The following is a 25,820-nucleotide window of genomic DNA, read 5'->3' on the forward strand; positions in this document are numbered from 1 at the left end:
AAATTAAAGTGCTCTAACTCGGTTTGAAGTTTAGATTTTGCCCGAGGGAACTAGACAGGGAGTATGTTGCATTTATGGAACACCCGTCTTTGTTACTATCTTTTAAAAGTGTAAATTATGATAAAAAGTTACTGGCTATCATATCTAGTCAAAAGACCAACCTCCAGTCTTGTCAGCAAAGAAGTTATCTGGGTCATATTTCTTCTTGATGCCCTGCAGTTTCTCATATGTAGAGAAGGTCGACAAGGGGTGTTGATCACGGTTGGCATCGTTGATGAAAAGTGGAAGGCCTTCAGCATTGGTGGTCGACGCAACCATATCACGGAAGCTAGATTGAATGGCGTCGTAGTCGGGCTCACTCATTCCAGGGGGCGTGGTAAGCAAATAGTTCAACCAAAACCATGGTCCATCGGGCATTTGCATGGCATTTCCGCCCTGTGCCTTACTGGCATCCGTCAGGCTCTTCGGTACAGGTTGGAAATCGAGGGAAAGTAGGGTGTATTTGCCCTTGTTTGACTCGGCCCAGTTGCGCCACACATCGAGAGCGTTCTTATACTCGTCGTTATCAGCACGGTGAACGCCGACTCGGAAAATGTTGTTTCCTCGCGATGCCTCGGTGGCGAATGATACTGGCATGTCCGCTACCTCGGGGTAGGTCTTGATGCCAGTTGTGCTGATGAGATGAGGGACGCTGGTGAAATTTACAAATGCATCACCTGGGTCGGGTCCATCATATACCAAGAACATGATGATGGCTTCATCTATGTTCAAGTTCAAATCTGGGGTGGGCAGCTTCTCATAGGTACCGATAATGGCGGCTTTGGGATCGGTGTTGTATCGAACAAAGTTTCCAATCGCTTCGATGATGGTGTCTTTCTGGGGGAATGCGTAGATGATGATGCCAGCGAAGAATTCACCAACAGGGCGGCTCTGAACGGTGTATTTGGTCACAACACCATAGGCGTTTCCTCCACCACCACGAGACGCGAAGAACAGATCAGGGTTGGTGGTGTTTGAGGCAGTCACAATTTCACCATCGGGGAGAACAATCTCCAGCTCCCGGAAGGAATCACAAGCCATGCCGTACTGAGGAGAAAGATAGCTCATGCCACCGCCCAGCGCAAGCCCAGTGCCTACTCCAGAAAGTCGGGCGCCAACGACCGTGCGATTATATTTAATGAAGTAGTCGTATATATCGCCAAACACACCACCCGGCTGGTAGGTCGCCAGCGTAGTTTCTGGGTCATATGACTTTTCAGACAAGCTGCTCAAGTCGATCAGAACGCCTTCATCAACACTAGAGAAGAAGGTGTTGGGGTTGTGTCCTCCTCCTTTGACCGCAAATCGGCTGTCGGCTACTCGAATGGCCTTCAAAGTCACAGAGACATCCTCTGCGGAGGTTGGGTAAACAATACAAGACGGCTTGTAAGCATCTTGAGTGGTGCTCCAATATTCAGTGCTTGTGTGGTACTTCAAGCTGAGCTTTTGAGTGTTGACTTTGGACGAGCCCAGCTGAGACGTGATGTTGGAGCAGGCTAAGGGACCTGCAGTAGCATACGAACCGATCGGCCCCAAGATGCCAGCTAAGGCGAAGGCGAACGATAGCATAATGAAATGCTAGAAACTGCACTGATTGAGATTGAATTGTAGCGACTCATCCTCTTTAAATAATTAGCTCCCTCTTTAATCCGCCTGGTCGAGTAGGGAGGCATTATGGCCTCGGTAGAGTTATACGATGGGAATACGATAAAAGGCGGAGATGGAACGATGATGGGTTCGCGTTCGGGTGAGGAGCTAAAAGAAGAAGAACAAACTGACGATCCTCATTATTCAGTAATCACGGATCTACACTTCTCCGGATAAAGGGATTTAGGGATACCAGTCGACTTCTACATATGATTCCAAATGCGTATTCACAGCTCGCCCGAATACTGCTTTTTAGGACTATCTTAACCTGCAACGTTTTCAAAAATCAGTCCTCAAAAATCACATTCACTACATTCTAACGTGGAGTGGACAACGGACTTAAGGAACCGAAAAAGGGGTTTCTGCTTGATTTTTCTCATGAATTTTTAAGATCGATGCACGATGCTTTGAATTCCTAAAATTTGGATTTTATATGATTGGAGATAATACCCCATTAATAAGGTACAGCAAAGCAACTTTGGAATGTATAAAAACACAAAAGTGAATACAAGCACAGTAGTTGAATGCAATGAACTGTTATGCGGTCCAGTAGTGAGATTTAGGTAGGAGCCGGTTGTCTGCGATGGTCGTATCTCTTGCGATCCACTCTGGCGACGGTAGTTAAAATTTTCAAGAACTAGATAGGTAAGTAAAATTACTATAAGGCCGGCAGCTTGCAAGATATATTTCTATCGCAGTAGCTTTGGTTCGGGTACTCTTATAGAATATATACAACTCACAATTGATAACAAGAATCCGGAATAATTAGTATGAAGTAAAAAGCTATATTGTTCAGTTAGATCATATTATCAAAATCTTTTCTGAACAAAGTTGGTCAAGTTACATATTTTCTTCCGAGGAGTTCGAAAGAAACCTTTTGTGGACAGACCAGATTAGAAGCCGACTGTTTATGCGGGCGGTATCACACCAGTTGCCTACAGCAGAGAAGCTCTTGAAAAGAAAAGCTCCATTCATCGAAAGTCTTGGTCATCGCGTGTTATAGCCCTTGCATGTGGCTTTAATGGTAACACATTCATCACTATATAGCAGCGATGTCAATAGGAGTCGGTATTGTTATCTCAGGAAGTTGCCCTAAATATTGCAAGAGAGCCGTCGTACCAAATGACCAATGCCGTTATCGCGCATCGGGTTTTCTCACATTAGGGGATTTACGGGGTTTCGTATCTTTTGTATGGGGTTTACACATAAAAGGTACGTATCAAACATCCTCGAATATCTTATAATATAGAGAATACATATATATCAATCTATTATGATATTTGATTCTGCTATATTTAACATTTGTCTAGTTCCAGAGGATCAAATTATAAGTATTCTAGTTCTTGGTTCTCGGAGGCTCTTTCTGACCTTCACATTGAAATATTGAGCATACTTATAGTTATACCAGAATAAGATTGATATTTCAAGTATAAAACGACGATAAGAATTCTGATAATCTAGTTTATATCATAAGATTTTGAAGAATGTTTGATATGTATCTCTATGTACCTTCTGTATGTAAATTCCATACATAAAAACCCCTAACACCCCGGAAATCCCTTAATGCGAGAAAATCCCCTGATGCAAGACAGACTTATGGGCGGGTAGTCCATTAGTCATGGTAAGACGGCTATTGAAAGTTTTGATCTATGTAGTTATGCATACGAATTAACTACCTTCTACCAAGGGTTTCCACAAAGGACCTTTTCCGACCAGCGAATAGAAATCATCTTTCCAACCTACCTAAGGCGCAGAGCCCTAAGGTCGTAGGCGAACACAGTCAGATTCTTCATTGAGGCTGAGACGTTAGTCCCGATCGGGTATGCTGGTCGGGAGACAACATACGCTAAACCCAATTGAGGTGACCAGTGCGATGGCAGTGCGATGCTAAGCACTTTTTGTCGCAGGATATAGACCCACAAGCTTTTTTTTGCGTAGGACACTGGCTCCTGGCACTGCAAATAAGCACAGCCACAAAAAACCTAACAGACGTATATAGGATAGCATTGCGAGATTGAGGAGCTGTCGAAGATGTTAAATAGCAGAACAATGCCCGGTCTCAAGAAATATCAACACAAGCCTTATTTCAACCCTACTGATTAAATTACTCTTCTTTTCCTTAGCCACTATGACGATTGATTATCGCCATGGGATTTCAATCCTCGAAATCATTGTTTATTCTCCCACTCTATTCCTCGCCCTTTGGATGGCATTTCACCATGGTTTCAAAAAGAGTTCGGGCTGGTACTTCTTCGTCGTGTTTTCTCTGGCTCGCATTATTGGCGCAGCGTGCTATCTAGCAACTATTAATACCCCTTCCGATGTCAATCTATACATCGCATGGGCTGTTTGCACATCACTTGGGTTGTCGCCAATGATTTTGGCTTCCATTGGTCTCTTGTCCAGAGCGTGGGTTGTCTATCCTGAACTCTACAGAAGCATCGAAACTAATATAGATCCAGAAATGATTCCATCATGAGAAAAACAGGGAAACCATTCTCTCCAATGATATTTCGATTGGTCGGCTTGTTTGCGCTAGTGGCTATGATCCTGAGTATTGTCGGTTCCACTGAGAATGCCAATTTCACTAGTGGTCTTGTCAACACCAAGACACAAGTCGGCCTAGTTCTGTATCTCGTCGCCTGGATTGGTGTATGTGGCTTGTTCATCCTCGTTGCCAGCAGGTCTCAGAGCATCGAAGACGGAGAGCACCGCTTACTGCTGGCGGTGGGAATCTCTCTTCCATTGATCCTTGTCCGATTGATCTACTCCTTCATATATAGCTTTGGCCACAAAGCACAGTTCAACATGTTGACTGGAAATGTCACGATCCAGCTTGTGATGTCTGTTTTGGAGGAAATCGTCATCGTGTTGGTTTGTCTGGGCATTGGTCTTACACTGCAAGTCCGACCCAGTGCAGAGTACACCCATCAATCCAGCGTATCCAGCCGTGGACAGGATTCAGTTGAGCTGGAGAGTGCAACCCTCCAAGGACAAACACCCAAACCGCGACAGTACCAAAGGCCAAAGCGACGCGGAGGCCCCATCTCAAGACTTGTCATGTTTGCTGTGGATGAGATCAATGAAAGGAGACGATAATCGGTACGCATGTCTGGTTTTGAACTTACGGTATAGAGCATTAGTGTCGGCAAACTTCAGGAAGACTCGTTATATGGCAGTTAGGGGTTAGTCGGGAGTTTGGGATCTAGATATAATGTTTTTGATTGAATATACAATATTTATTTAATATAGCTATGGATGGAAACTGACTGCTATGCCATTGCCTCCTTTTGTCACCAACTAACCACTGTTCAATAATGTGAGCGGTAGACACGTCAATTTCTAGTTCCCAGTAGTCCCAAGCTTTTTCCTTTCATTTGCACATCTCCATCTTTCTTGGTTCTACGTTAGACAACTGTGGGTCAGGCAGCAACAATTTAGACGGAAAATTGATAGGCAGCAACATATAATAGCTTCTCAAACTTCAAGTCAGGAGAAATGTGGATTTTGACAGAAATTTCTACTTCAATCCTTATAGAATGAAGCCTATAATGTGAAATATATGGAGTATAAAAGCGAAGCATTGTTGAACTAATGACGTCACCACTATGATTGGCTCACGGGCAGAGATTGAAAGGAAATTATAACTTCACCTTGATTATTCATAATTAAATGGAACTGCAAACTCAGAATTCTCCAACATTGTTTCATTTTCATCCAGGCCTGAGGTTCAATGGATCATGGAGCGGGCTCCCCGCTGTTCGTAGCCAGCGAAGCCCTCTGCTACTACCCGATCTCGACTATCTACAACTCATGTCCACGATACCTCTTTTATGCACTTCTCCTGGCAAGCTGTGTCACTCGATGGACGGGATGGCTGGCCGACGTTTTTCTCGGTGCTGCGGCAACATACGCAGGAACGGCGGCCATTCAAACTTTCATCATGGTTTCTAGCTTCCAGAAACCCCAAGACCCAGGGCCTGTATCTATCCCCTGGATTAGCTCGAACTCGAGTCTTCTGAAGGAGTTTCCTTCCATAATCACTGAAGCAGATCATGTGATGGTTTCGCCTGCTTCACTTGAGCTGGATGCGGATGCCGTTCTCGCCATTGTCGTTACTGGCTACCTCGTATTTCTACCGCTGCAATGTTGGTCTCGCATATTGACACACGACCGAGCGCGCAATTTACTCTTTTACGTGTGGAATGCTCTTATGCTTGCGGGCTCGATCTGCGCCCTCGTCTACGCTGCACGAACGCCGAAATTGCCGATTCAATACATGTTTTGCTATCCTGATATTCCTCCCTACAGCGACACCTCAAATGATGGCTGGCAAGCCTCGTGGAGGACCTCCACGTGGAACACCAGTGTTTGGAACACTTTTTCCAATATCTCGCAATGGGGTCTGATAGGAGATATCTGCTTCAACCCTTGCTTCAACACCACTCAGATTCTTCGACAAAGTACTTCTTTGCATGCAACTAGTTCAACGGATGACACGGCGGCCCCGACATCCCACGGGTTTTGGAAGGCAATTCTTTACTCGAAACGATATATCTACAGCCTTATCATCCTCTGTCTCATACTAAACTGTGTTCTTTTGACATATAGATTTCTTCCATATCGATCGCGAATTCCATCCGCTCAGATCGTGGTCCTCTGGAAAGACCGGAGAGCTATCTGGAGCAGCTTCAAGGAGGAAGTACGGAATGCAATGAAACCACCGCCTATGGATCTGGATACCGATCTGGATACAAATCCAGGGGAGCTCGAAGGGACAGCTGAAGGGAAATCAATCTGGCGCCGGATGCAACCCATTCTCACTAGGCGCTTCCTGAAAGCCTTTGTGCATGTATCTGTTGACGCCACAATCCTTTTTGGAATACTCTTCAGCATGATAGTCAGTCCTTTCACCATCGTCGCGTTCGTTGCCTGGATCGAGTTTCAGATCTACAATGACGGCCCCTCGCAGGAGAGCCCGCGACAGGTTGGCCAATGGGCTTACCTAGTCTCTATCGCTTTGCTGGTGATTTCGGCCGGTATTTTGACACTAAAATATCGCATTGCTTCTTCAAAGGAGCTGGAGAATGAGATTTCAGAGTTGAAGAAACATTTGGATGATTTAGAAAAGACTAAAGAGGCGCGGTTGCAGAATGACGCATTTGAATTTCGATCCCTTAGGGACCATATCAAGGGAGGTTAGAACACTCATTGCATTCAATTTCCTTTTACTTTCCATTTCATGATATCCCATGTTATTCTTTCAACGTGTTTTCTTTACTCTGTAAGTAACAGCCCTCCAGCGTACAAGTAGGAAACCCAGGGTTCGTTGTCAAACATTCTCACCCAACAACAACAGTCTACCCATGAATGCGAATGGAAAAAAGGTGCTACAAACGGCGAAAAGGCAGTCTATATATGAAGGAACAGTTCTGTCAAATGTAATAGAACACAGCAGACCTTTCAACCGGCAAGTGGATAATGTAATGAGGTTAGGGGACAAAAAAGAAACCCAATTGAATTCGCCCAAACAAGCAATTAACAATCTATTCATGCGTATATCATGAGCCCCAAACTGATAAGTTGCGAAGAATACCAGTCTGCAGGTGAGTCCGAAAACGACAATAGATAAGGCCAGCCAAGCTCCGCTCTTAGGTTTCTTCGTTCCCTGTCAGTAATGTTTAGACCACCAGAGCCTAATGTGATGAAAGGAATTCAAGCTAAATTTCACGGATTTGAAAATTAAACATGAGTATGCGCCTTGTTGCATGCTCTCAGCGCGTTTTCAGGTGCATAGTATTGGCTCAAGATATGGTCTAGCCACATGCTCATTTGTTAGAAAGCAGTCAGCAACAGAAATTCCAATAAAAGGCAGCTCTCGAGCAGTCCAGTTTACATTTAAGCGACACTTTCCCCTCGACAGACGATCACTTGGCGAATGTGCGGGGGTGCGCCTCGTCACCAAATAGGACTTTGAAACTGTCCCGCTATCCCTGTTCTTCGTCACACGTCGAGGTCAGTGCTCTCCATTCAGAGAGATTCAATTCGAGGAAATGGTCACAATCCTGTCTTGCATCATATCTTGCCGAATATCACATTCCACCACCCCCGTGGTTGTTCCTGCCCAGGCGCTATTTGTATTCCTGCATTTAGGAGACACTGCCAGTTCGCTAAGAAGAAAAGGCGGAAAAGAAACCAAATCAGTATATCTACTTGATATTCACTTTGAGTTGTTTACTGAAATTCCATTCTTGACTTTCAAAAGAAACCCCCTGTTTAGGTCGAATCACACATGAACTTAGATTGAACGTACACTATGGATCCAACTCAGACCAACTCGAGCAAGGACTTTGACGAGCATTCTACCCGTGATGATAGCGAGGGTAAGGGATCACACATCCCGCTATGGCAGTCAATCAAAACATTTCCCAGAATCGTGGGATATTGTCTCGCTCTGAGCTCCGCCATTCTTCTTTATGGCTATGACCTCGTTATTGTCGGAACAGTGGCTGCAATGCCACAATTTCAGTATGTTTACACCCTTTGTAACAATCGGATTCTCTCTCGCTGACTGTTGAAAGATCTAAATTCGGTCAGCAGCTGAACGGAAAATACATCATTCCGTCCATGTGGCTTTCATTATGGAATGTTTCCAGTTGCATTGGAGTGATGATTGGCTCAATCCTTGGAGGATACTATCAGGATCGGCGTGGACGGCGACTCACACTGGCAATAGGAAGTTTCCTATCTACAATTGCAATTGCGATATGCTACATCTCAGATCTGCCGGACGATATTGACACTCGACGTGGGGTTTTTTTCGCCGGGAAACTATTCCAGGGGATCTGCATTGGGATCCTTTTGTGTGTCACACAAACGTACATGTCGGAAGTTTTGCCAGTTGCTCTCCGAGGGCCGATCATTGCATTCTATCCTATTTTTACACTGCTTGGTCAACTGGTCGGTTCGATTGTGGTGTACACCTCACTGAAACACACAGGCGCAGAGTCATATCGGATTTGCTTTGCATCGCAGTGGCCGTTCTCTGCTGTTCCATTTGTTTTAGCAGCCATCTTACCTGAAAGTCCTACGTGGCTCTTGAGGAACAAGAGAAATGAGGCAGCCTTGAAAGCACAAAAACGGCTTGACACGCATGCCATTGATTCAGCTGCTGTCATTGAAGAATTACAAGCTTCAATTCTCGCAGAGGAAGAGGAAAGAGGATCGCACACATACATCGATTGCTTCAGAGGGGTGAATACCCGACGAACCTTAGTTGTGGCTTTTGCGAACATCATTCCCCAAATGTTTGGACTACAGTTGTTGGCCAATGCCTCATATTTCATGCAAGTCGTGGGAATGAGCTCGACTAATAGCTTGATATTCTTGATCTTGGGTATTGGACTCGGCTTGATTGCGAATGTTATCAGTCTATGGACATTGAATGCTTTTGGGCGGAGGTTCCTCATCTCGTCTACGTTGGCCACTGTCGCGGTTCTCTGGTTGGGGATGGGTATAGCAGGTATTTTCAAGGGAACTGTCATGATCTGGTAAGATAATAGCATACCCCTATAGACACCAGCTAAATTTGTTTTAAGGTACTCATCAATCACTATGATGATTGTCACCATGGTCTCAGGCCTAGGCTCGTGGCCCGCGTCCCATGTTGTTGCGGCCGAAGCCTCGTCGCTACAACTTCGAGCCAAGACACAGGGAATTGGCTGGTTCACAAGTGGCATTGGCACTGCCGTGTTTGCCATCATTTTGCCATATATCTATAACTCAGACGAGGGAAACCTTCGAGCGAAAACAGGGTTCGTGATGATGAGCTTTGCCGTGGTTGCATTTATCATTGTGTGGCTGGCCATACCAGAAATGAAAGGTCGGACGCCAATGGAAATTGACCGGATGTTTACACTGAAACTACCAACTCGCGCGTTCAAAGATTGGCAAAGCGATATAGCCCCCACAGATGGGAGAGAAAACTCCACTAAAACAACCAAAGCGTAACTTTATCTCGACCGTCGGGCATTTTCAAAAGAAAAAAATTGAGAATGATGCTCACCTTTTTGGTTCAATGTGTAGTGAAAGGCATTTTGAACAAAGTTATGATTCGAGATGTGATCAACATCACGAGATGGGGCTCGTTAAAACAAATCAATAATTTGCAGATCGAAATGCAATAATTTATGCAAGATCGATATTACACTGGTAATCTGCACCGCATGCAAAAATAGACGGCAATTGAAGTGGACTTCGCAAGTAAATTCATCCGAGTTTTCTTATGCAGATCGCCATTGTGTTGGGATCTGATGTGTTCACTCGTTAGCGTTTCTCTATTTCAATTCTTTATTAAATCGATTTAACCTTGGTACTCTCGTCTTCATTATCCTCCTTTTGAAATCACATTGGTCTGTTAGATCTGTTAGATCCGTTAGATCCCTGTGACGATAAATTCACGATGATCGATCGATCGACAGGGGAATCTCCCAAACAGGAAATCATCGTGGCTCCCCCTCCGCTGATAAAAGTCCGACCCCCTTTGTCACACCGTGCAAAATGTTTTCTTTTGATTTGGGGTTTCAAAGTCGCTGCGAAAACACTGTTTCCCTTAATCAGGTTGATTGAACCGCCGGAGCCTGAAACTCGCCCAACATTAGTCAAAAAATATCCATGCCGACCGCATCTTGAGTGCCGAATCTTCTTTCCACCCAACTATGAGTCTGGAAAGAGTCTCCCAGTGTATCTCAACGTACATGGTGGGGGTTTCGCTGTTTGCGACGCACAGATGGACGATAGATTCTCTTCATCTTGGGCCAAGCGCACGGGAATGTTGGTCGTAGCCTTGAACTACCGGAAGGCTCCCAGGCATCCTTTCCCAGTCGCCACTGGGGATATCCACGCCATTACGCTTGCTGTTCTGGCAGATGAGAGTTTACCCATTGATCTTGATCGCGTGTCAATGGGTGGATTCAGTGCTGGAGGCCAACTGGCCTTGTCGGCATCACAGCTTCCAGGTCTGAAAGGCGTTGTCAAGGCCGCTATTACCTATTATCCCATTGTTGACTTCAGTCATCCGACGGATGAAAAGCTGGAGGCTCGGCCCTATACGGACGGGCCAAAAGATAAACTTGCGGGGCCGTCAAACTGGGTTGATTGGGCATTTGTTTGTCCTGGAGCCAACAGACGTGACCCATTGCTCAGTCCCTACTTCGCAAATAGGGAGGACCTCCCTCCTTGGGTATACATCGTCGGTGCGCAATGGGATATGTTGCGACTGGAAGCACAACAAATGATCCATAAATTGGCAGGAAATGAGAGCAAGGACCAGGAGGAAGATTTTGAGATCGGGAACTACAAATGGACACTTGCCAAAGGATGTTCACATGGGTTTACTCACGACTTTCGAGACTCGGAGGAGTCGAAAAAGGTGCAGGCGACAGCCGAGCGGATATTTGACGAAGCCCATCAGTGGTTGAAGAAGAGCGTTTTGGTATGACCGTGGATGCTACAATAATCATGTATAGTTAAATACCTCATAGACCAATGTAAAGGTAAAATAGACGTGAATATATATGTATCTACAGAACGAAGAATCCCGAGGTACTACTCCGCGCAGCACAAAGACTTGGCAAATGAGGGGAAAAAGACGAGTCAAACTTAGCGCAATGTTCTATCATCAACCAACATCAATTCTTGCCCTTGAAGAAATATGTTTTCGATCGCGAGAACTCATTTCGTACCCAGATGTTCAGGTGCCCAGGTGGCGGCCTATGACTAATCTTGCACAGTCTTCCGGACCACTAGTTGACGATTTGGAGATCAGAGAAGTAATCCTTTACATACTTTCGTCCACATTCAGATCCTTGACAATTGGCCATGTCTGATACCCTGCGCAGCATACCTGCCAAGGCTAAAACTAGGAATTCTCTATCTTGTGCGCAATGCCGCTATAAGCATTTTCGCTGCGACGGCCAAAAACCTATCTGCTCACGATGTGTCACCGACACTAAAACATGCGTGTATCCTCCATCTCGCCGGCGTGGAAATCCCAGACCAAAGCAAGCCCCACCATCGCCTGTGACTGTTCTTGATGAGACCTCCCTCGACTCATCAACAGGACAGCAAACGTCTACCAATTCTTCAACATTTTCTATTACTACCAGCGGAGACGCCGAGATATCGTCAAATCCAGATTCCCAATATCTGAGTCTATACTACAGCTCATTCCATGCAGCCCACCCTTGCACGCTGCCGCTTTCAGCTTTAAAAAATCGACTCACCGACCCCAGGGTTCAACCACTCCTTAAAGTCATCTGTTATGTTGGATCTATTTTTGACAGTTCCAGCCCCTCGTCAGAAATATGGAGCCAGCGAGCCCGGGATGCAATATCAAAAATTCGAGCAAAAATTGTTGCTGATCCTTTCGATGTACAAGCAATTCTGCTTTACTCTGTTGCTGTTTATTGGTGCAATGAGCCGGATCATGGCGTCGAGCTACTTAATGAAGTCATCCGCATGGCGGTGACGCTTGGGATGAACGAAAAAGAATATGCTCAGAATTATGGGGAGGGAAATGCTGTTCTTGAAGAAAGTTGGCGGCGTACCTGGTGGGTGATCTATATCACTGACGCTCATATTGCCGGTAACTTTTCAACCTCACACATTCGTTCATGTCTTGCTCACCATTGCAGGATCTACACATACGTATCCGTTCCGAACCAATGGTATCAAAATCACCACCGATCTTCCTTGCGAAGAAGATGAATATGAGAGAGGTGTAAGTGAATCGCTCGCTCATTAACCCCTGGAGTTAATATCTCGTAGGCCATCCCCTCTCCAAGATCTTTGGAGGATTACGAAAATCGAGAATTCCTTGGCGACGATGAAGCAGAGTTTTCCTCTTACGCAGAGCTTATTGGCTTGACCCTCGGAGTAGAACGGGCCCTGAAACCTAGGGATGCAGTAGATTACCAAGTTTACAGAACCATGGCTGCGACATCCGATACCAGTGTCAGGGCATGGTCCTGTCTACTGTCCCCAAAGAAGAGGAATTTGATTCGACCCGATGGCTCCTTTGATGAGGTCATGTTCAAAGCGCTCTTCATCATGCACACGTGAGGTTGGACGATCGTTATATTTCCTTCTCTTTTCTTACTCATCTGTAGTTTCACCGTGGAAATCCATCGACCGCTATCAGCATTGACTCATAGCGCGATAGAGTCTGTGTCAAGATGTGCCCCCTAGCCCCGTCAGAACGCCTCAAATGCAACAATACGAAAGAGCGTGATTTACATACTCTGAAATGCACGACAGCAATTGACAGTATTGACGAACTTTTGACCCTGCCAACAAACATGAAAACTCACTCCCCTTTCATCATTTGCATGATTGCCAACGTGACCATCGCACACCTCAGCGCTTGTCGATTTATCTATTCAGGCGAGCAAAGGGCCAAGAGCCGGGAGAAAATCCGCTTGACTATGGGTACATTGAAACGTCTTAGCGAGCACTGGATTCTGGGTAAGAGGACTTACCGTGAAATTGGAATCATCGCCCGAGAATTATTGTCTCTCACGAAAGATCCGCCAGTCGATTTCAGGGCAGTCGACTTCGCTGATCCGGATCCATGTCCTGATGAATTACCAGCCTTTGAAATGCTGCCCGATGTGAATTTTGATTTTTGTGCCCTTTTCAATCCAGGCGCATCTGGTTTAAGCGAGCAGAACTCACAGTTTTCTCTTCAATAACAGTAGAATGCGTTATTTACTTACAATATATCATCTTTCAAAGCTTCTCTCTATTTTTGTTCCCTTATTTTTTTACTTCTTTTCTCAAAGGTGAGGGTTCAAAAGATTTGAAATTGCTGAAACTTCAAAACATTTAACGCTTCACATACTCTTCGTCAATTTGAATCAAGGCACCCATTCCATCCCTCTCAAATACGTCGGTATCCGTAACCATGGTAGCGATGAGCGTAGCCGGCTCGATCTTGCTGGCATTGTCACTGATGCGATGGTGGCATCCTGGAGCTTCAAACCAGCTCCCTCCCTCCTCAATCAACTTCATAGGTTCGTCGTTCATTTTGTTGAGAAGGTTTCCCTTCAAAACGTACGCGCCGACATTGGCGCCTCCGTGACGATGCGGTGGAGTTGAGCCGTTAGGTGGAAACTCCACTCGCAGACCGACAATGGTCTTGTTCGGGATGCCGACCAATTTGTAGGAGAAGGAAATCGACAGAGCGGGCATCGGGCGGCTGAAATGACAGTTAAATCCACATGCGCTTAGATATGCGAATTTCAAAACAATTGAGTGCTTACGAGGGGTCATAGGTTGGTTCCTGCATTTTGAATGTCTGGGCTTTCGATTGCACGAATATTGTAATGTGTTGTTGTTGTTGGTGGCTGGTGGAAGAGACGGCTTGCGGAAGTGGTCTGGAATTTATATAGTGATTTTCCAGCTGCTTGGCACAACAGCTGTGACAGTTACTCAATCGTAACACCCTGTCATATTTTGTTCCGTGTTGCCCTACAGGCTATTCGACGTCATTCCCAAGTAATGTTGGGAATCAACAAAGGCGTAGAGGTTTTCCGGGGTGGATAGGCTATCAATAGGCTATCAATGTATACCCCACCGGAATCAACCATGCTTGCCGTGTAAAGGTTTCGAACCGTAGTTCTTGTTGTGAGCAATATTGTTGATATTGACATGATTCAATAATACAAGTGAGTTATTGCAATATTCAAGGAATTCACGTTATCAGTCGTGTATACCCTACATTCCCGCTTTGCCATATGTGATACTTCCGAAAGGATGAATAGGAAGCTGATCGACCAAGACCAGTAGCTGACTTAGCCTACTGAACAATTTTCTCAATCCCGATACCCAAAATTTCCTGAACTTTGAGCTCTGGGAGTTATCTTCAGGCCCGAATACTTCGCACGGTATATATTTGGCGAGAACGCTATCTCAAAATTCGAATCTTCCTTTTTAAAGTTTTCAATCATACTAATTCTAGTGTGACTATTTTCAGAGTCTTTCTGTGCCTATTGAAGATGTCGGGACTCAAGACCCAATCGGCGATTATCATGAAAGGTCTAGGAGAGGCACAGGTCGAGCATAACTTGTCTATACCTTCTCCAGATCCATCTGAACTTTTAATTCGGACACGCGCTGTTGCACTCAATCCATCTGATTGGATGGCACTCGATACATTTGCAAGGCCGGGTGCTGGGGTTGGTTACGATTTTGCTGGTGAAGTTGTCGAAATAGGCGAGAACGTACAGTTCCACTGGTCTGTCGGAGACCGGGTAGCTGGATTTGTGCATGGATGTGAGTTCGCTTCATCTATTGTTCGTTTTTTCGTCTAAAAGCCAATATCTATTTAGGTCATGCTGCAAATTATACCATTGGAGCGTTCCGTGAATACCTTACTGCAGATGCAGAGCTTGTGATACGCTTGCCGGATAAAGTGTCCTTTGAAGCTGGCTCAACACTCGGTATGGGTATAAGCACAGCGGCGCAAGCTTTGTATCAATCTTTGCTTCTTCCTTTACCAGGGCTCAGTCCAATCTTGGCAAATCAAACCATCTTGATATACGGCGGATCTTCTGCCACTGGCACACTTGCGATTCAGCTTGCGAAACTGTGAGTCTTCTGCCTTAATCTATATATCTGGATATTTAATGGATTCTAGATCTGGACTTCGCGTCATCACAACATGCTCGTCTCGGCATATATCATGGATGCAATCATTGGGCGCTGATGAGATCATCAACTACAAACATCCCGACGCCGTTCAACAAATTGTGCAACTTGTTCAGAAAAGTGGTTTGTCCCTGATTCTCGATTGTATCGGGAATCAAGCCACTGCAGAGTTCTGCTACCAATGTTTCACTCCATCTAAGGACGAAGGAAACCAGCCAACCTATATCTATGCCCCCCTGATGCCGATATTGAACGCTCAACTCAAGAGCAGCTCTTTGCCATCTTCTGCTATAGTACATAACAAATGGAGGTTTGTGTATACTTGCTTCGGAAAGCGGTTCACTATTATTATGGACAATGAGGCTGTAAATGGAACATGGCAGCCTTCGATCGAAGACAAAAGGTTCATGGTATCATTTTACCGACGGGTTGAGGGTTTGCTCGCAAATGATAAAATACAGGTGATGCCTCGCGAGGCCAAAGAGGGAGGGCTGCAAAGTATCATGGATGGAATCTCCCTTATACGAGCGGGGGAGGTTCGTGGGAAGAAACTTGTGTACCCTATTCTTTGATATGCGTTATGGTACTACCTATATTCTCAGAATAGTTGTAGAACATTTGCCCTTCCACTCATTACATGCCCTGCCCTCCATGTTGTTGTGAATATATAATAATTAACCATATTAATCTAAATCCAGATTCCTACTGAGAAAATCCTGAGCGGCGACATAGCTCTTGCAGTCAGCGCAAGTGGAAATCAACTAGTATAGCCAGTCTCGATCTCGGGTTTTTGCTCCATAAGCTGTACAGCGGAACGCTCCGCATCAGTGTTTGTTTACATAAAAGAGAAGCTGTATATCGAAAGGATGCGGATTCTCAGAAAAGGATGGTGAAAGAGAGAGAAAGAGAGAGAAAGAGAGAAAGAGGCTAGACTATTGGGATTACTACTTATACGTTGTGAAGGAAACCCTGACCAAAGCCTGCTCTACACAACAGAAAGCTGATCTTCATTTCATAGACCTCACTTCTCACGGTCTCACCGACCTCGCAAATGGCCAAGGGCACCCTTACTGGCTAAGCACTCATGATCATTTTATGACGAGTAGTTTTAGCATAACCCATAGCATCAATCAATTAATATGCTTGGAGAAGTTTAATCTTCAGTAATGAAAAATGGAAGCAATATAAGCGATGCTCCCGCTCACAGGTTGCATTGCACGGCGAGACACACAGCATGAAACGTAATCTTGTTTACATCGCTTGACATGAACAAAAGCATGTCACGCCTGGATACCAGTACTCCAGGCTCCAAGATTAGATTATTGACGTGAACCATGAAATCTGACTCGAAAGTAGGCTAGAAGTGTGTTAACATGGAGAAAATAACAAGTAATGTATCTATGATGAGGATAGTAGCTCGGGGAAAAGTCGATAAGAGAAATTGATGATTAAGAAACCATGAAGATCAACCTAATGAGGGGCTTCAGTACTGCTCTATATAGGCAGCATAGCGCAAAAACGAGATGAACATGTCAATGAGCATTGACAAGCAAATGGTCAATAGGCATTTATGAGCAAACATGATGAACTACATATTTATGATGGAGAGATACTAGTTCGTCACATATCATATCTACAGCAGTCTAATATTATATTCAAAGCCAGCCGGGACCTATTGCAAACACATGGAAATAAAAGCATCTAATAGGTGCCTACATCATTCAGAAGTGATCAGCTCATGGGGACCGCGCGCATATTGTCCGCCACACATCCTACCGTGATATCTCTCTTAGCACGCAGATGGGAGGAACCTCAGCAGAACATTATCCATTAATGCAATCTCATTTTGACTCAGTTTCAAGCCAAATTTCTTGCCCCCAAAGAAGCTTGAGCGTATGTTTATACAGAAACTATGGATCTATGTGATGAACCAGATCTTTTAAACCTGAATTTAGTATCAAAGAATTTTGATATTGAAGGGCTGAAGCAAATACGTATAGGGGTCCTATACGTGTGAAATCTATCGAGAGAAGCGTCGAGCTGAAGAATAACATACGCCCCGGGAGTTGCGTCTTACATTTAAATTCAGGGACTGATCGATTACATCGGAATTTGAAATGCATTTCTCAGTGCAAATTTTATGGCAATTGTTGTGAAAGAAACACCAGCTGGTGAAACGTATTGCGCATGGCAGGCAGATGTTAGCTCAATTGGTAGACGCAATTTTACTAAACAAGTCTTCTCCTAATTCGAGGCAAGTTCACATTTAACATTATCTGTGGCAGGACTTTCGTTCAACTTAAAAGATGGTATCACGTTCAAATATACATGGTCTGTCAAAGGCCTATGGCCACAGCTTCCTCCTCGATCGCTATCTCGATCCTCTTCTCACACTCCTCTAATCTTCGCTTTGTTCTATCAACATGGTGGAGGTCCACTCTGTAATCCACCCACAACCATTCCACATCATTCCTCACAGACTTAGACCATTTCAAAAAATTCCGATGATCGAGAATGAACGTGCTGTCCACAAGCCAGAGATCGAATATGCCTTCGTAAATACCATCCAATATCCAATAGAAATCCTTGGTGTAGGGTTGCCGTTTCTTGGAGCCATCCTCAGTTATGACACTAAAATGTCCGGCGCAATCATTCAAAATTTGCAAGGTGATTTCTAGCACCGGCGCCCTGGCACCGAAGCATCGTGCTATGTGTGCAAGATACCTGCCAAATCCATAGCCATCGATTGAAGAATTCGAAATTCTTTCGGCCACCCAGGCTATAAATGTCGAAAATTTTGGTAAAGAGCTTTTGTCGATACCACGATCGACTTTATCATAAACGAGATACTCTTTAAAGTCGAACCCTCGGCTAAGAAGAGTCTGGACTGAGACGTTATGTTCCACATATTGTTTTGGGATCTGCCACTCGAACAAATATTCATGCTTGAACTCAGTTTTCCCTTCAGCAAGCTGCTGGGCATGGTGATAGGGTTTCTAAGCAGCCTTAGTGGCTGGAACTGATATGATGGCAATCCATATAGTACTTGAGTCTTCTCCGTCGTTATAGCGCTTGACAAAAGCACGATATAAAGCTTCTATGGGACGGTCACTGACGGAGACTAGAGCTGTTGGATTCCTGTTGCTCTGGACTCTGTGAAGCTTGAAATGTAGGGAGAGATCGAGGTTGGATAAACGAGGACCGACGCGTTTCAGGCCGCATGTCAAGTCACCAGCACTTTTATTTTAAAAGCAACGGTAAAAGTATTGCTCAGAGGGGCTCATATTGTATGTTGTGAAAATAGTTGGAAGTGTGCCAGTAGAACGTATTTTGCTATCTGGAGGTTCTCCCGCCCCACCGGAGCTCTTTGGGATAGTCGAGAAATCGAGAGATTTGTCTCTATGATGACCACGCTCAAGTGAGAGGAGAGAGTGGGGGTGTAGAAACTTGATCCTCCGATGTCGAATTAGTCGAACAGGTCATCCTGACTATTCAGCCCTGTATGGCCGTTTATTAAGGCCAGTGCGCCACATCGTATTTTCCCATAGGCCCCGGGGCTTCACAATTATTAGAGTAATTTGCGCAATCCAGGCATCAGTCTCGCGTGAGTCTATGCAATTCTTCCGTACTTTCTCTTCTACCTCCTTTATCATCTTTGAGTATCTTCCATCAGGATTCATTGTTGTTTATTGCCGATAAAAGGTAAATATTCGTATCCGGCTTCTCTGTCAAATAGTTGTTGAGCGAAGAAACTATTTTCTTCTGACCGTTGAAGACTGGGATCATAGTGATGAGCACTGGCCTCAATTGCCAAAAAGCGGCAAAGAAACAAATCTCATCCTTCAGAAAATTAAAACACATGAACCTCATAAACTCTGCTGACGACAGCCCCTGAAAGCTCGTCTAGTTTTTGCTTCTGAATGCAAGTATCTTCTCATCGTTCGAACAAGGGTGGCCTCTACATATAAACCGACATGATTGGCGCTGAGCGGGGGCGAGTTGACCTTGCAAGGTTGAAAAAATCTGATACGCTAACCAGCCAATAATGCAGAGCCACATCTTTACTCGTTTCCGTGGAGGCATACATATACGATGCCTGGGTAAAATTTCTATTGCCAAGAGCACACTGAGCATGCCTGAATGGGTTTGCGATGTTATGTCAGGCTATATCAGCCTGGCCCTTCGGGGCTAGCGTGAGCCCGTGTGCTCACATGTTATCACGGTGACTACGTCAGTAGACAGCTTCGTGCCAAGAATTACTGTAAATGGTAACTTTCTCAGTCTCACAGTCTCATGCCAAGAATCGCCTGTTTTGGAAGGCGGTACTTCTACCACCGCTCCCACTTAGCGGCAGTACCGTTTCGTTACCACGAGACTAACCCCTTCAGGTCGCTGACGCTGTTCTGGCCAATGGCTGGCAGATCCTCCCGTCTGCTCACGGGCCCGTCCGGTACCCAAATTTCGCCCAAAGGGGGAATTACCTTGAGTCTCAAGGCTCAACTTTTTGGGGCTTGATAACGCAGAATTATGAAAGTCGGCCTATGCAGGTGTAGGCACGCGTTAGGTATATAAATTAGAGCAATTCTCCCCTCTTTGCCTTTTCCACATTCAACTTCGAACCGTGTCACTTCGTCCTTGCACATCTTGTCAACTCCGTTTCCTTTTTCTTATCATCTTGCAAAGCTTGCTATTTTCCCAGCAGCTAACTCGAGCCTCCCCTACATGAAATGAAGTTTTGGCGGGTTACAAGTGCAAGCTCCGGTGCTCGGTTCTGTCGCGGGGAAGGCTTTGTGGCACTGAATGACACAGACGAAATTACGTTATATCCTAGTGAAGGACGTGAAAAAGAAATGGCTTTGGATCATATAACAAGGCATTTACGATGGGATAATCGGATCGCGACCTCATTAATCTCTACGTATGATGATTATCGTCCGGCGAATCACGAAGCCAAACGACGTGTCAAGGCGAGCGAGGAGGAAGTCATTCTTTGGGAAATGGAATTGGACGAACATGTTGATCAGGACGATATAGAGTGGGCCAGAATGTACGATTTGGCAAAAAAGCTTAAATTTCGGATCCCTGAAAAGGCGTACCACAATGCGAGACACGAAGTTCTATTTGTGGATCAGATTCCGCGACATTGTTTCCTTCGCCGACGGAAGTTAACGAACGGAAAGGGGCGTAAGTACCTCAATATGGTGACTTTTGACTTGGACAGGAATTAATTTACTAATTCTCTCGGAACAGAGAAGACAACCGGGCGTTGGATAAACATGAGAGATTTGCGGTTTACGGAGGAAGAAATGATTAGGTGGAGATAACGACGGCAGTCGCTTTCTATTGTGCCGTTCCTATGTTCATATTTGCGCGTGTGGGCGAGAGTGTTCAAGAGAACTTAACTTTTGAGCTTACGGAATTAGAGAGATTTACTTATGAGGTGTAGCGTCTCGGCCATGTAGCATGCGAAGGCGATTTGAAGTACGGCTGAGATCGGCTTCAGCATTTCGATCTACGTATTTTTCATTTCGGGACTTCGTGGTAGTTAAGGGTAACCGTGTGATTAATCCGGTGGAACTTGCTTCGAACGACCAAACAGAGTATAATAACCATTTTCACTATCTAAAGCGCTACGTTCCCCTTCAATCCGTCTACTCTGCTGCATATGTACCTAGGTATGTGACGTGTGTTGTGTGTATAATTCCTCTATACATAGTCCTATTACGTATACCCATCGCCTCGCTGAGCTCACATTATATTTCGCAATCATACCTAGGTATTATCCGTAATGTGGCCCAGAACAAAGCTCATCAGCTCTTTATAGAGCTTAGATTTTTCGTCTGCCTCCGCCTTTTGATGCGCCTCATCAGGTGATGGGGGTCATTGTTAGCAGCATCTTTGAAGATCAAACGATTGTCATTATGATTATGTACACCCTTTGCCAGCCAGAGACGAATTTAATGAGCCCATATCATGGAGATATTCGCATTAGGGATTTTACTTGAACAAATCAGTATCATAGACCTTTTCAGTGAGTTTTTTCAACCTCATCTTGGTCAACACAGATCCGAGGAAAGACAACCACCATGTTTCTGGACATACAGAAGGCCTTACGACGAGGTTCAGTGTCAAATCGCTAGGGTGAATAAGACTTATCAATTTTATGTGCTATGGGCATTCGTGAAAGGGGCTTATTTGAAGGAAACTATATAATGCGGACATTTCGCGAAGTCTTCTACAGACCAATAAGAGAAAATGGTAATAATACTCGCACGTTTCTTCAAAGTTGATGTCACCTCGAATCGTGGCAATTCCATCTTCAGCTCCACCGCAATATTACGTGTTGTTCAAAATCTACGTAAATTGACTAACTATTGCAACTCACCCGTGCTTTACCACGTTTTCCCTACCTCCGATGCTCACTATTGTGATCCTCGCCGTTGATTATTGGGCAAATCCCTCTAGTGGCACCTAGCGCAATAGCGGTTAAACTAAGAATATGGAAATGGAAATCTAGATAGGTATCTGCAGAGGCTTTGTGTCGTCGTTCATTAGCTTTTGCAAGTGCTGGGTATACCTATATTCGGATTTGCTCAGTCAGCGGAGCTCTCGGAGTAGTGATCGGCGCATAGCTTGTCATGAGAGGTTTAATTTCCTTAGCTTAATGATACTTTTACTCACGATAAGCTGTCCCTGGTGGAGGTGAAAGGTTAATTTGCTTTCGAGCTCCTTTTGCATTGGTACGCAAGTCTACGCTCCTGAAGACAAACTCCACTCGAGAGGACGTTGCAGCGTTGATATTAGTGCAAATAAAAGGTTAACTTCGTGTTTTTTGCATAGCAAAAGATAATTTGCACGGAATCTGATCGAGTACTTTCGAAAATTCTGGTCAGTAGTACGTGGACATTTGAGTATGTTGTGAAATAAGCGCACTACCACCAGTCAGCAGCTGGGGGTGGGCCCGGGCCACGAAGACACCGCGCAGAAGGTCCGATATCCCGTGTTGCAGGGCTGAGTTACAGATCTATATTCGAGTTCATGGTACGACAGCGGGAGTTCCTCTGTAGATCCTGACTCGATGGAGCTACAAGTGCGATGTCGGCCAGTGGTGGAGATTTGGTAGGCACCAGCAGAATTTGATTTACGGGTCTAGGACCTTTGCTTATTGATATCCGCTCTGTCTCGAGGAGTTTTCTCTGTTATTTCCTGCAACCTTTGTCGAATCACGGATTGCTTTATGCTAGTAAACCGCCGCCCCGGAGTCTGCTCAACAATTCCAACTCAACATAATGCAAGCTATAACTTTGCTGTGCATTGTCCTTTTGTAATTTCATTTTGGCTTTGTTCTAGCCACGCCGTCTAGCTTTGTTAAACGTGGCGCTAAAACAAATGCCACCCTCTATGCCTACGGCGTGAATGCTTCTTCCCGGCCCATCGTGTTTGGGATCGATGATGGTAACATTGCCTCGATACATTCCACACCTGGATTCCTACTGGCATGACTCCTAGGCTTGTTGTATATTTCAGAAAACCCAGACGACAGCGCCGCCAATGTCACTCCCCTGAGCTGGGACCTTGCCTCAATCACTGGTGAATGTTGGATTGCCAACGCAACTTTCGTAAATGGGACTACTGCAGGTTCGATTTTCATTGAAAAAAACAACACTGTAGGCGTCTTGCCATTTACTTGGATTGCCTATATTAACTGTGTCTGGCTTTGCTCTCTTCGCTTCCCATCTAGTGTATAAGAATAACACGGATTTGGAGGCTCAATTCTGGGCAAAGTCTACCAAAATCGATGGTATGTACGGACTCATTTGGAAGAAACCCCACAGGGTGACTTTCCGGTCGTGGTGAAAGCTTCCGAGAGTTGATGAATATTACGACAAGCAAGCAAACGGCTACTGGGTTCTTAAACAGATATTTTGCATCTTACATGAGTTACAGGTGGGAAATGCCTCAAATTGAACTACAAGACAAATGTGCTAGATACAATGGTTGAATACGATAGACAAACGGTGTTGGAGGTGTGTGGACCACTTTTCCTCAACAACAGACGTGACCGTTTATTTGCTGTAGTATTTTCAAGATTTTATGGGACATTATACGTTCTTCTTCTTTTGTTTGTTTCACACATTGCTTGATTTTCTATATTAGAACTACTACTGAAACTGAGTAAACAGAAATATGTAATATCATATTCCATCTCAAAATATGGAGCGTACAATCCGCATAGGAGCGGCTTTGAACCATGCTCCCCATGTTGGGTACTCGACTCTGGGAGGAAGATCAACATCAAGAGCACCGTCACGAATATGCATCAAGACATCCATCTTCTCAACTGGAACAAACCAAGCCCCGCGATCAAGATTTGGGTTCTTGCTCATTTTGCTGTAGACCATCCAAATTACGAAAAGCAAAATAACGAGGGGGGCCGCGAGATAGCTCTCAAAGAAGTTCTCTGCATCTTTGGGAGCGATCGAGACATAGAACTCAGCAATTAAACACAAGACGTTTAGCCCTAGACCGATATAACTTCCAATGACACCCAATGGAGCAGAGTAGGCCAGCTCCTTCACCGTGTGTCCGTTATGCTTCCATGCAGAGCGGAAGCGGATGTGGGCAAGACAAATGCTTCCCCAAATGAAGAAGTCGGAGATACCTGATAAGGCAAGAAGCCAGTTGAAGATGGTGCTCCCTGATGACGCCTCGTTTATGAATGCCAGGAAACCGAAAGCGATCTGCATGAGAACACAGTAGAGAGGGCGTCCTTCCTTGTCAATGTATGCCATGAACTTTGGGGCCATTCCGCGTGAGGCGAGGGCCTGAATAGTGCGGCTGGAACCATAGGTCGCAGAGTTGGCAACACTGATCACTGATATGGTAATGATAGCGTTCATGACCGACGGCAGTCCCGAAATTCCGGCATTCTTGATTGAAACGACAAATGGTGAAGCCTTGGTGTTGGCGCCTGATGCACCGAGAAGCCATTCTGCGTTGGAGGGGACGATTAAACCAACCATGAAGGTTCCTAGAACGTAGAAGATCATGATACGCCAGAAAACCTGCTTCGTTGCTTTGGGGATGGATTTGGCAGGGTTTGCCGCCTCCGCGGCAGCAAGACCAGCCATTTCTGTGCCACCAAACGCGAAGGCTGCCGTGACGAACACTGAACAAAATCCCTTGAAATCGGTAAAGGCCCCTGGATCGTGCCAGTATTTGGCTCCAATATAGCCGCCATGGGGAGCACCGCCCACGTCAATGACAATCGCGAGGATAATGAACCCAATCACAGCAATGACTTTGATCATTCCCAGAACGAATTCAACTATACGTTAAAGTCAGTAAGCCGCAGTGTGAAGCCAATCGAGGTATTTGCTCATTACCTTCTCCATATCCCTTGACACCAAAGAACTGAATTGCAGCCAGCACCACCAGGAACACAGCGATCCATATGCCAGCGTTTAGATCATCTCTCCAGTATTGAATAGTTATACTCGCAGCTGTAAGCTCGAAAGGAAGTATGATAAGCCAACCGATAGCATAGTCCCATCCGACAGCAAACCCCCTATTGAACATTCATAGATCAATTATTAGCTTTATCCAAGTGTTCAACCAAGACTGAAGGGACTAACCATGCGGGACTAATGAAGCGAACACAGTACGTGAAGAAAGCACCATTGACAGGATATAGAACGGCCAACTCTCCGAGTGCTTGGACGGTGAGAAGAAGCATTCCTCCGACAATCAAGTAACAGAGTAACAATGCTCCAGGTCCACCCGTTCGAAGGGCGGATCCTGTACTGACAAAGAGACCGGCTCCAATGGCACCACCTAAGAATAGATATACATCAGTATGATGTAGAACAAAGATCGTAGAGCACTACTGTACGTACCAACAGCGATCATCTGCATATGACGATTCTTCAAATTCCTCTTCAGTGGGTTGGTATGTGTGATCTCGCCAACTGCCAGATCATCGTGGGCCGAAGGTAGGCTCTCAGCCGGTTCTACGGCCAAAGCGGCCTTTTTCTCAATGTCCGAGTCCATGGCCGTCATCTTGATGGGTTGACGGAGCGCAAGAGATATTTAAGTCGGACGGCCGAGAGAATATATACCATTTCTCTCGCGGAGCACCATGCATACAACCCCCCAGGATAAGTTTTTTGACCATGTCACATTGAAAAGCCCGTGGCGCAACCCATGTGATTAGACAGTAAGGAGAAGATAAGAATTTCGTATAGTTGCGATGTTGATATCGTGGCCAATCAGCAATGTTGGGCTAGAGATATCGTTGGAGCTTAGCTTAAACGCCACTCTTGGTTTCTCTTGGCCTCGGTGATAATTCTCAAGTCTATTAAGTAGCCCGATTGGATCAATTTCGTCGTCATTTTCGCTTGTTTGTTGCACCGAACTTTTCTGTTCTC

The 25,820-nt window shown here is 45.2% G+C and overlaps 10 protein-coding genes across 10 annotated transcripts; 7 read left to right on the forward strand and 3 right to left on the reverse strand.

The window, feature by feature from the left end:
• Window positions 1-144: 144 nt before the first annotated feature.
• N7529_012052 (FAD-binding oxidoreductase) lies at window positions 145-1,608 on the reverse strand (the record flags this gene model as incomplete). The annotated part of the gene is made up of 1 exon (XM_057247578.1): window positions 145-1,608. One exon carries the CDS (start codon window positions 1,606-1,608, stop codon window positions 145-147), a length of 1,464 nt encoding a protein of 487 aa, XP_057092927.1.
• A 2,553-nt stretch (window positions 1,609-4,161) lies between these two features.
• Window positions 4,162-4,785, forward strand: N7529_012053 (uncharacterized protein; the record flags this gene model as incomplete). The annotated part of the gene is made up of 1 exon (XM_057247579.1): window positions 4,162-4,785. The coding sequence occupies one exon, from the start codon at window positions 4,162-4,164 to the stop codon at window positions 4,783-4,785; it is 624 nt and encodes a 207-aa protein (XP_057092928.1).
• A 634-nt stretch (window positions 4,786-5,419) lies between these two features.
• On the forward strand, window positions 5,420-6,889 carry N7529_012054 (uncharacterized protein; the record flags this gene model as incomplete). Its single annotated transcript, XM_057247580.1, has 1 exon — window positions 5,420-6,889. One exon carries the CDS (start codon window positions 5,420-5,422, stop codon window positions 6,887-6,889), a length of 1,470 nt encoding a protein of 489 aa, XP_057092929.1.
• A 1,113-nt stretch (window positions 6,890-8,002) lies between these two features.
• On the forward strand, window positions 8,003-9,696 carry N7529_012055 (uncharacterized protein; the record flags this gene model as incomplete). Its single annotated transcript, XM_057247581.1, has 3 exons — window positions 8,003-8,214; window positions 8,268-9,236; window positions 9,285-9,696. 3 exons carry the CDS (start codon window positions 8,003-8,005, stop codon window positions 9,694-9,696), a joined length of 1,593 nt encoding a protein of 530 aa, XP_057092930.1.
• Window positions 9,697-10,147: 451 nt separating this feature from the next.
• Window positions 10,148-11,185, forward strand: N7529_012056 (alpha/beta hydrolase fold protein; the record flags this gene model as incomplete). The annotated part of the gene is made up of 1 exon (XM_057247582.1): window positions 10,148-11,185. One exon carries the CDS (start codon window positions 10,148-10,150, stop codon window positions 11,183-11,185), a length of 1,038 nt encoding a protein of 345 aa, XP_057092931.1.
• Window positions 11,186-11,565: 380 nt separating this feature from the next.
• N7529_012057 (Zn(II)2Cys6 transcription factor) lies at window positions 11,566-12,807 on the forward strand (the record flags this gene model as incomplete). The annotated part of the gene is made up of 3 exons (XM_057247583.1): window positions 11,566-12,331; window positions 12,381-12,466; window positions 12,514-12,807. The coding sequence occupies 3 exons, from the start codon at window positions 11,566-11,568 to the stop codon at window positions 12,805-12,807; spliced, it is 1,146 nt and encodes a 381-aa protein (XP_057092932.1).
• Window positions 12,808-12,920: 113 nt separating this feature from the next.
• N7529_012058 (uncharacterized protein) lies at window positions 12,921-13,436 on the forward strand (the record flags this gene model as incomplete). The annotated part of the gene is made up of 1 exon (XM_057247584.1): window positions 12,921-13,436. One exon carries the CDS (start codon window positions 12,921-12,923, stop codon window positions 13,434-13,436), a length of 516 nt encoding a protein of 171 aa, XP_057092933.1.
• Window positions 13,437-13,569: 133 nt separating this feature from the next.
• Window positions 13,570-14,032, reverse strand: N7529_012059 (cupin domain-containing protein; the record flags this gene model as incomplete). Its single annotated transcript, XM_057247585.1, has 2 exons — window positions 13,570-13,942; window positions 14,007-14,032. 2 exons carry the CDS (start codon window positions 14,030-14,032, stop codon window positions 13,570-13,572), a joined length of 399 nt encoding a protein of 132 aa, XP_057092934.1.
• Window positions 14,033-14,741: 709 nt separating this feature from the next.
• On the forward strand, window positions 14,742-15,965 carry N7529_012060 (zinc-binding alcohol dehydrogenase family protein; the record flags this gene model as incomplete). The annotated part of the gene is made up of 3 exons (XM_057247586.1): window positions 14,742-15,018; window positions 15,075-15,333; window positions 15,383-15,965. The coding sequence occupies 3 exons, from the start codon at window positions 14,742-14,744 to the stop codon at window positions 15,963-15,965; spliced, it is 1,119 nt and encodes a 372-aa protein (XP_057092935.1).
• Window positions 15,966-23,600: 7,635 nt separating this feature from the next.
• N7529_012061 (uncharacterized protein) lies at window positions 23,601-25,452 on the reverse strand (the record flags this gene model as incomplete). Its single annotated transcript, XM_057247587.1, has 4 exons — window positions 23,601-24,721; window positions 24,780-24,961; window positions 25,029-25,227; window positions 25,290-25,452. 4 exons carry the CDS (start codon window positions 25,450-25,452, stop codon window positions 23,601-23,603), a joined length of 1,665 nt encoding a protein of 554 aa, XP_057092936.1.
• Window positions 25,453-25,820: the final 368 nt, after the last annotated feature.

The sequence above is a fragment of the Penicillium soppii genome (genome assembly GCF_028829465.1).
Source record: "Penicillium soppii strain IBT 18220 chromosome Unknown utg000010l, whole genome shotgun sequence".
In the NCBI taxonomy this organism is placed as follows: Eukaryota; Fungi; Ascomycota; class Eurotiomycetes; order Eurotiales; family Aspergillaceae; genus Penicillium; species Penicillium soppii.